The following is a 9,240-nucleotide window of genomic DNA, read 5'->3' on the forward strand; positions in this document are numbered from 1 at the left end:
GTGGATTCCTGTTCTTTTCCTTGAGAATGTTTTGCTTTGTGTATTAGGTTCCTAGAAGCTTTAGCAGCAAGGTTGAAGGGAAAATGGGTTATGAAGATTTTGTTTATTTCATACTGGCTGAGGAGGATAAATCATCTGAGCCTAGCCTTGAGTATTGGTATGGTATCGATAATGTTAATAAACTTTTATAAGTTGTTGAAATGTGTATTCTCTGTAATGTTTATTTCAACTAGTTTTAGTTTTTTATTATTTTCCCTTTTTTGGAGAGCAGTGGCTTTTGAACAATGATATAGCTTTCAAATTCTGCATAGGCTTGCCGTTGTTTGCTTCATATCAAACAGTAAATTTGATCTAGTCTTGGTATTTGCTCTTTCTTTCTTCCATCAGAGAAACGAAATTTCATCTCAGATAAGCATTATATTGGATTAGTATATCAGTTCATCATTAGATTCATTACATTCTTGAGAAAATAAAATTTGGAATCTTAAATTTAGTGCCTTTAGTGCTCACATAACTTAAGAAATGTTGACAGTATTACGGTGATAGTTAGAAAACCTGGTTTAATCCGGATATCTGCTCCTAAATTGATCAGTCCTTTGCAATAAAAAATATTTCCTCTTTTACCTATGAATTTATTTCGGCCCACTTTTTTGTGTTGTAAATCATGAACGTCTTGATTCCTACGCAGTAGTTCGGGAGAAGTGATGCAATCTAAGTAATCTCAACTTAGATATTCTGTGCTTCCTGTGCAATATGCATTGTTTAATTTATACTTCTACCCCATCACCACTCTTTGTTCTGCATCTTCCACAACTTAATTTTTATATTCATTTTGGGTATTTTGTGAATAAGTCATGGTTCACAGCTAAAAAACAATCTCATTGTTATGCAAGGGAAGGCTGTGCCTTGTATTATAGAGAACTTCATGTATTAGATTGCACCCTTTTTGTTTTGTTTATGTTAATTTTTTATCCACCATATTTTTCTATTCTCTTTTAAACTTATGGCTGGATCGAGCCAATTTGAATGACGCTAGACTTAAATCTAGATTCACATCTAAACGCATCATCAGCCTTACTTCATATCCAACTAAATTATTTAAGGAAATGGCACATTCTGATTTTGACACAACGAGGGTGATAGTTGTGTCAACCTTGAACAAAACTACGATATACTAGCTTGCTTATAGCAAAATATGTAGAAGAAATTTGGTCAAGAAAAATTTCATCATAATAAAAGGAGACATTGCTAATAAAAGGAGACAACTTACTAGTCACAGTTGTGCCGTACTCAACATAATCAGGCTTACAACTAGCACACACAATATTGTAAACTAAATGGAGTTTTATTTAATTAAAATTATCAAATTACATGCCTTTGATAATTTATTTGTAGACTCATCTTCCATAGGGTAATAAACATGATCAGATGATATAATTGGCCCAAGATCAATCCGTTTAATTCTATATATTCTTCCCATTCAAACTGAATTCCACAAGTCACTTTTGAAGTAGTATCTGGGTGGAATAGCTGCAACAAATAACCCATGACATAGAAAATTCTGAAGTTACAGCAAACAGGGAGGTGGTTTTGATGGTGTTTGACATTGGCTTCTAACTATATGCAGATAAACTACAGCCTACATTATTATTTATTTTATCTTCAGCTACCAAATTGGACTATATCAACCAGTTTTATTATTATTATTATTATTATTATTATGTTTTTTCTTGTGGAAACTGTTAAAGATGCTCCAAGTTTCAGTACAGAATCAACTTACAATTCATGTACTTGAAACTAAACTTTAAAACCGCATGTTTTTGCTGGACTTTTTCATCTTCTAGTGGGAAATGATCATTCTTTGATTGATTTAGTATTTTCCCATTGTTTTATAATGACTGCAAACTAAACATGATGTTTGATTTTAATCTATGGTATGAAAAATACTTGTGGGTCAAGTTTCATCAATTTTCCTGAGAATTTAACAAACTAACCCTTGTTTCAGAATGAGTTTAGGGGAATTTATGGACAAATTTTTTTGTTTATCAAACTAATTCATAGTCCAAAACAATTACCACTGAATCTCTTTATTCGCTCATTTCATTGTCAGCTCATCGAGAATTTAATAAAAATAGTAGTTTTAGGTTGTTTTTGGTCATGGTCTTCGAGATTAGGGGTCGTACTATTGCAAATAGGTTGAGTTGGATAATTTTATAAATAACTAAATTTCAGGTTCTACATTGTAAATCGTCCAATGTTCTTCGTGCTAGCTGAAGGCGGCTGATACTGGAGTCAACCCAAACCATGATAGGATGCAAATATTTATTGCTGAATTCAGCAGTACAACGACTCTTCAACATAAACAACAGAAACAAACAAACGGTCAAGTACAATCATGATTCTGCAAAATAAGAATAAAAACAACACAAAATACATAAGCATGTGTTGGGTGAAGCTGACAGTGCATAGGACTGTGGTGGCCTGGACAACAATAGGAAGATGGTCGGTGGACTTGACAACCATAAGATATCACGGTGGAGCGGACAACAACGGAAAGTGTGGGCGGTGGACTGGACAGCAGCAAGAAGGCTTGTCGGTGAACTGGACAATAGCGGGTGGGATGGAGGGGATTTCTGGTGGTTGGTTAGGTAGGGGCGGAAAGAAGCTGATAACAAGAGGATGGCAAGGGGGGGAGGGCGGTGGGTACAGGGAGACAGCAAGGTAGCTGTCAGGAGTTTCTTGTGGTTAGAAAAGAGGATTACAGAAGCAACAGGGTGGATGCGAGGGAGGGAAAGCCGAGGGACCTAAGAGCAAGATACAACCGGAGTATTACTCACCCTCAAATACAACCCTATAAGGAAAAAGAGGACGTCGATGGCTTTCTTGACAAAAACACTTAACAAAAATTGAACCCTAATGACAATAATGTAATATATATATATATATAGTAGATAACCCCTTGGGCGGCAGTGTTGGGGTGAAGCTGACAGTGTGCAAAAGGACTGTGGGGGCGTGGACAGTAGCAAGAAGATGGGTTGTGGCCTGGACAACAACAAGAAGATGGTTCGTTGATTGCACAACAGTCAAAAGAGAACGCGAGGGATTTGATAGTAGCAAGAACGGTGGGCGGTGGATTGGACATCCACGGGAAACGTTGGGGGTGGACTGGACAACAACAGGAAGGGTTGGTGGTGGATTGGACAGCCACCCGGGAGGGGTTGGGGGAGCTGGGTACAAAGAGGGGAGAGAGGCCGGTAACCAGAGGATGGCAAGAGGGGAGGGCGATGGGTGCAGGGAGACCGCATGATAGCGGTCAGGGGTCTCCTGTGGTGAGAAAAGAGGACTGCAGTAGCAACAGGGCAGATGCGAAGGAGGGAAAGTCAGGGATAATCACCACCTCAAAGCGATATACAATCGGAGCACCAATCAACCTGGAATAGAACCTTAGAAGAGAAAAGTAAACGTTGGTGGTTGTCCTGACAAAAAACGACAAAAACAAAACCTTAATGACAATAACATAACATATATATAGTAGATAACTAGGAGGGGGAGGTTGTTACCTTGGAACCTAGCCTAAGGAAAAATTTGTCTTTTGTACACCTAAGGGCAATTTAGTCTTTTATTATTATTATTGGGTATAAATAGGTTTTTTATGTCTATAATTAGGACATGCATGAGTTTGATGATGTGTCTTAGTTCTAGGGTTTGGGAGAGATCTCCTACCTCTTGAATTATAAGAATTGAGATAGATTGCCTACCTCTTGAATTGTAAATGTTTATTTTGTATTCTTATTGTTTTTTTATTTATTGAATAAATATTGTGTTTGCTCTAATTTTTGTGGAAAAATGTGCCAATTTTGAGATCATATCGTATAAGATTGGTATTAGAGAAGTCAGTTATGGGAATCAAAGAAAAAGGATCGAGAGGCATTGCTTCGATCCATGATGTGACAAGGAAAGTAACGAATATTTCTGTGGAATGACGAATCCTTGCAGTTGGGAAGCTAATTATGATCAGGAAGAAAAATGATCGCGACATTTAGTGATCGCGTCGTTCAAAGTTTAAACAGTCACGAGAAGCATCACGACGTACACAATCACAAAGGGAAGAAATGATCGAGTTGCTATAGTCGTTGATAGCTCTTGTGTGACCGATGTTCACCATACACTCGCGATTACATCGATTTGGGAAAGCAACAATGGGATCATGGCTTACCAATTCACTAAAGCGGACAAGGGATAGCGTCTTTCTCCTTTCACGTGGGAAAGGATCACTTCTTTTAGTCGTTTTGCACGGCTTCGACGTGAAGAAAAAGTGACTAATCGTGCAAAGCAGAGCATGCAAGGTGCCCACAATGGGATTACGGCGTGCCTCGTGTGGTACAATCGCGACTCTCGTAGTTGGTAAGCAAAGAGGATATCACAGCGTATTGAGTGATCGCACCCCCGCCATTTTCTACAGGGACATCTCTGAAAATTTAGGAATTTTCAATCATTTTACCTCGCCCGATAATGCACAGGTGCTTTCGTCTTTTGTTGATCAATTTTTTTTTTCTTGGAAGAATGACAACTAAGAAAATAGATAATTTGGATAAAAAGTTAGAGGAAGTTATCAACTAAATTAGATATGGGATATAAGAAAGGTTTGTCGTCATAGAGGATAGGCTTTCTTCCCTGGAGAATCAAATGGGGGACCGATTTGAGAGCATGGGAAAATTTGAAAGATGATAAAGAAACTTATTGTGATGCAATCCAAGACTTTGTTTGAGTTTTAATTTGCAAACCCTACCGAACTGTTGACTAGAGATTCTTGGCTAAATCGAAAGGAAAAGAGATCGAACGTGAGAAGTACGTGGAGGAAAGCATCTAGCATCACAAACCCCCTCTCAGGGCTCTGATTAGGAGTAGATTAGAGATTTTTAATGAAGGCATTTGGGCTGAAACATGGAGAAGATATTATGTAAGAAGTATGGAGGAGCGCGAAGAAGAAATGAGAGTAGTGAGGGGATATAGCTACAATCGAAGGAGGGAGGTTTACCCTCACGACATGGGGGAAACAACAAAGGAAGAGGAAGTTGAGATAGATATCTTAAGAATTAGGAAATTGAAGATGTCGACTTTCGAGGGGGAAGACGCACATGGGTGGGTGTATCGGGTGAAGCGATACTTTACGAGGAATGAGCTTGATGGGGAGGAGAAACTCATGACAACAGGGTTATGCTTGGAAGGAAAAACTCTAGCATGTTTTAAGTGGAGGGAGTTTAGATGCCCTATTCTTTTTGGAAGGGATTCAAGGATTGTTTGTTGGAGCCTTTTTGAGCAATTCAGGAAGGAGACTTACATAAACAATTCTATGTCTTGATTCAGGAGGAGACTGTCATGGAATAAAGAGAGATTTTGAGCTATTGTTGGGATAGTTGAGGGGGATTTTTGAAGCAGGATTGGAGGGAGATTTCATAAATGGCTTAAAGTCTAACATACGAGCATCACTCCGACTATTGAGGCTGCGGGGATCTAGGGAGATGATGGAGCTAGCTCGGGTGGTAGAGGTCAAGAATCAGATGAAGAAAGCCAGCATGAGCAAAAAAGATGGAATGCCGTACCGAACAACTACAACCACGAAAATATCAAAAGCTCAAACAGTAAAAGTCCAGAGGGAGGCTACACGGGACATAAATAATGGATCAGAACCGGGAGCAACACTTAAGCATCTTACAGAGACGAGATTCGGGAGAAGCGAGTTTTCGGAGTGATGAGAAGTTTACCCTAGAATACCATTGTAAGGATCGAAAATAACAAGTTCTCCTAGTTCATAACGAGGAAGCTATGAATGAAAAAATAGAGACAGCTACGGGTGCGGAGGAACACTCATTTTTTCCCACCTTTAGGACATGGTTTCATTTGGGGGATGGGGAATTGTTACATTGGAGCCTATGCTAAGGGCAAATTTGTGTTTTGTATGTCTAAAGACAATTTAGTCATTTATTATTATTATTGTTGGGTATAAATAGACTTGTTATGTCTAGGGTTGGGATATGCATGATATTGAGTGATGAGTTTGAGGTCTAGGGTTTGAGAGATATTTCCTACCTCTCGGATTTTAGGAATTGGGACCTGTTGAATTATAGGTATTTATCTTTGTATTCTTGTTGAGTTGTTTGATTTACTGAAGAATTGTGTTTTCTCTAATTTTTGTGGAAAAACATGCCAATTTTGAGGTCAGATCGTATCAAAGGACCCTTCCCTTGGGCGGCAACCTAGCCCATAAACCTAGAACGGCAGCCTTGCTCCCCCCTTGGCTGAACCGTTTCAGGAGGTCCAACCGGTTCAACCCCCTAGGGAGCCCTGTATCAGTTACTTTTTATTACACCAAAGCATAATTCATTCAATGTTTTTCATCTTCATTTTGTGATTCTCGTATGTAATCATTAGCAAAAAAATCATAGAAATCTTATGTTCTGCTCAATTATCATGTTGAATTTTGATACAACTTCTGTATCAAGTTCTTGACAACGAAGTCCACTTATTAAAACTAATATGGATCGGAAAAGATTGTATTTTTAAAATTTTTTCGCATTTTTTCATCATTTTATACTAAGCTTAAAAACAATTCAGTTCACTCTTACTGTAACTCGTTGAAAAATGTAATTAATCATAACAGGTTCAAGTGCATAGATTTGGATGGAAATGGAATTATAACAGGTCCTGAGATGCAATTCTTTTATGAGGAACAATTCCATCGGATGGAGTGCATGGCGCAGGATCCAATACTCTTTGAAGACATGCTATGCCAGATATTTGATATGGTTACTCCCGAGGTGCTTTTCCTCACCGTTCATGCTGAATTAATCAAATAAAACCCCAGAAATGGATTCAAATTACCCTATAACTGTCTAACAACAATTTTTCTTGTGCAGAATGGAACTTTTTTTTCTCTACGAGATATAAAAGCATGCAAGCTTTCAGCAAATGTTTTCAACATTCTTTTCAATCTCAACAAGTTCATGGCATTTGAAACCCGTGACCCTTTTGTAATACGTCAAGTGAGCACCGTTCATCTTTTTCATTGATCACAACTCAGAAAAACTGGGTCACTATGGCCATTAAAATCTTCAAATTTATTTTGAGATTAAGAAAAGTGTCAAAATGGTCCTATGATTCTTTGGAGGTAGCTATTTTACTCCCAGAGTATATAAGCGCCAATTTAATTTTTAGACTTATTTAAAATGGGTTGAAATAATATTTTAATTTTCGTTAAATCAGTCCGGGAATTAATTTAACACTTTTATAAACTATAAAATGACCTAATGTAAATAGTCGGGGAACTATTTAATGATTTTTTCATGCGGCCAATATGCTTCATGTAGGAGCGGGAGAATCCAACGCTAACTGAATGGGATCGTTTTGCACGTAGAGAATATATTCGGTTATCCATGGAAGATGGTGATAATGCTTCTAATGGAAGTGGGGATATTTGGGAGGAAACATTGGAGGCACCTTTTTAAGGTAGAACTATTTGTCTGCCTTGATTCCCAACCATTGTTGATATTTTATTATCCATTTTGTGATTAGGAGTTCATTTTGGATAGTTTTTATGCAATTTTGTTTTTAATGATACAATTTTCTCAGAAGTTTTTATGGTGAAAAGCTGTTTTTTTAAACCAAATTCACTATTGTGATGGTTATAAAAATGTTATGGGCATTCACATGCATACTGCCCCAATTCCTACGTATTTACATATCTAACACCTTAATTTTATTTGTTTACATTTACACCACCCAAATCTCTTTCATATCACATCAAAAATATCACAATGGTAACTTTTAAAAAGTGACATACACACCTTTTTTCATGCATAGGTAAGTTTGTATGCATCTAAAAAAATGAAGTCTAAGTGTTAGATATGTAAATATATCCGAATTGAATGATATGCATTTAAGGTTCTTTTTGGGGCAGCTGCAGCTGCAACTTATTAAAAATTGCTGTGAAGTTGCTGAATAATAATCCGATGCTCAAAAATTTCGATGGCAATTACAATTTTTTTTAACTAGTGAGACCGCAGTTAGAAAGTTGCAATCGCACCTAGCCAGTAGTAGTGGGAAAACACAGATTTTAGCGGCAGCTTTTTGAAAAAGTAGCCAAAACACAGTTTACCCAAACAAACAAAACTGCGATGTTGTGCCGCACCGCCACCGCCACCGCACCGCCAGCGCCACCGCACCGCCGCCCCAAACGGAAATCCTTAAAAAATTTTGTTCGATTTTTCGAAAGTAAATGGACTGTTTCTTTATAATTTTTCCACAGTAACTTTTAAACTGTCACCGCCACCTTAAACGGACCCTAAATCTTACCCCTCAAAAAATTATTAAATCCAAATGACACAACTCTCGGCGTGCCTACCGATTATAAAGTGGCATGCCTACACTTATTCAAAAATAAATTTCACATTTTTGCATTTGTGTCCTCTTCATCAAATTGATCGGCGGCCACCGCCCCCACCGCAAACAAAATCTCATCATCTCATTCATGTTTTTTGTAGGTACACATATATTGTTTCTTGAGGGCCTAATCTGTAAAGACTCTTCTTTTAGAGGTGACCTGCTGCTCATCCTTTTTGTGTTAGAATCTGGGTAACTTGGATTTGTTTATCTTCTGTAGGTCTAACCTGATTTTCATTGCTTTCCCTTTTTTCAGGAGATTTTTAGGTCAGAATTACTCCCTTTTTTTTTTTTTTGGTGCGTTTGATTAGTATTTTTTTTTCTCTATAGTATATTGTCTAGTATTATTATTGTGTTAAATATCAATTCTGAATAAAATACTGGTCAAACGCATAAGAAAATTTTTTAGCTAATTTTTACTTGAGAAAATTGCCTGGTTTGTGCAGCTTTTATGTTTAGTGTTGATGGGGCCAAGTTCTGCTGTTTCTTATGTTGAATAGGATTCATGCATCAATTCTTTTTATGAAAAAATATTATCTCACTAGTATTGATGCATCAGTACTCCAATGAAGAGGTGCCACGTGGCATTATGATGGGACCATTGCATACGTGGCACCTCCTCATTGGAGTACTGATGCATCAATACTCAATATTTTTTCTCTTTTTATAGATATTGTTGTAGTTTTTTCATTGTTATTTTTAAAATGGCATTTTCATTAGTTTTTAGCCCATTTCTTGCATCATATTTAATGGAATTTAGATGCATGTCATATAATTCTTATGTATTTGGATATCACTTTC

The 9,240-nt window shown here is 37.4% G+C and overlaps 1 protein-coding gene across 3 annotated transcripts in view; it reads left to right on the top strand.

The window, feature by feature from the left end:
• LOC110023751 (serine/threonine protein phosphatase 2A regulatory subunit B''beta-like) overlaps positions 1 to 8,735 on the top strand; it is a 31,819-nt gene extending 23,084 nt beyond the window's left edge. For 2 of the 3 annotated variants that reach the window (XM_020723311.1, XM_020723312.1), the window contains 5 exons: positions 48 to 157; positions 6,662 to 6,818; positions 6,918 to 7,043; positions 7,368 to 7,506; positions 8,541 to 8,735. In XM_020723311.1, coding sequence (XP_020578970.1) covers positions 48 to 157; positions 6,662 to 6,818; positions 6,918 to 7,043; positions 7,368 to 7,505 — 531 coding nt within the window. In that variant the 3' untranslated portion in view covers position 7,506; positions 8,541 to 8,735. The remainder of the gene's footprint in view (positions 1 to 47; positions 158 to 6,661; positions 6,819 to 6,917; positions 7,044 to 7,367; positions 7,507 to 8,540) is intronic. The other variant, XR_002293940.1, reaches the window with a different exon arrangement.
• Positions 8,736 to 9,240: the final 505 nt, after the last annotated feature.

The sequence above is a fragment of the Phalaenopsis equestris genome, unplaced genomic scaffold (genome assembly GCF_001263595.1).
Source record: "Phalaenopsis equestris unplaced genomic scaffold, ASM126359v1 Scaffold000229, whole genome shotgun sequence".
NCBI classification, from domain to species: Eukaryota; Viridiplantae; Streptophyta; class Magnoliopsida; order Asparagales; family Orchidaceae; genus Phalaenopsis; species Phalaenopsis equestris.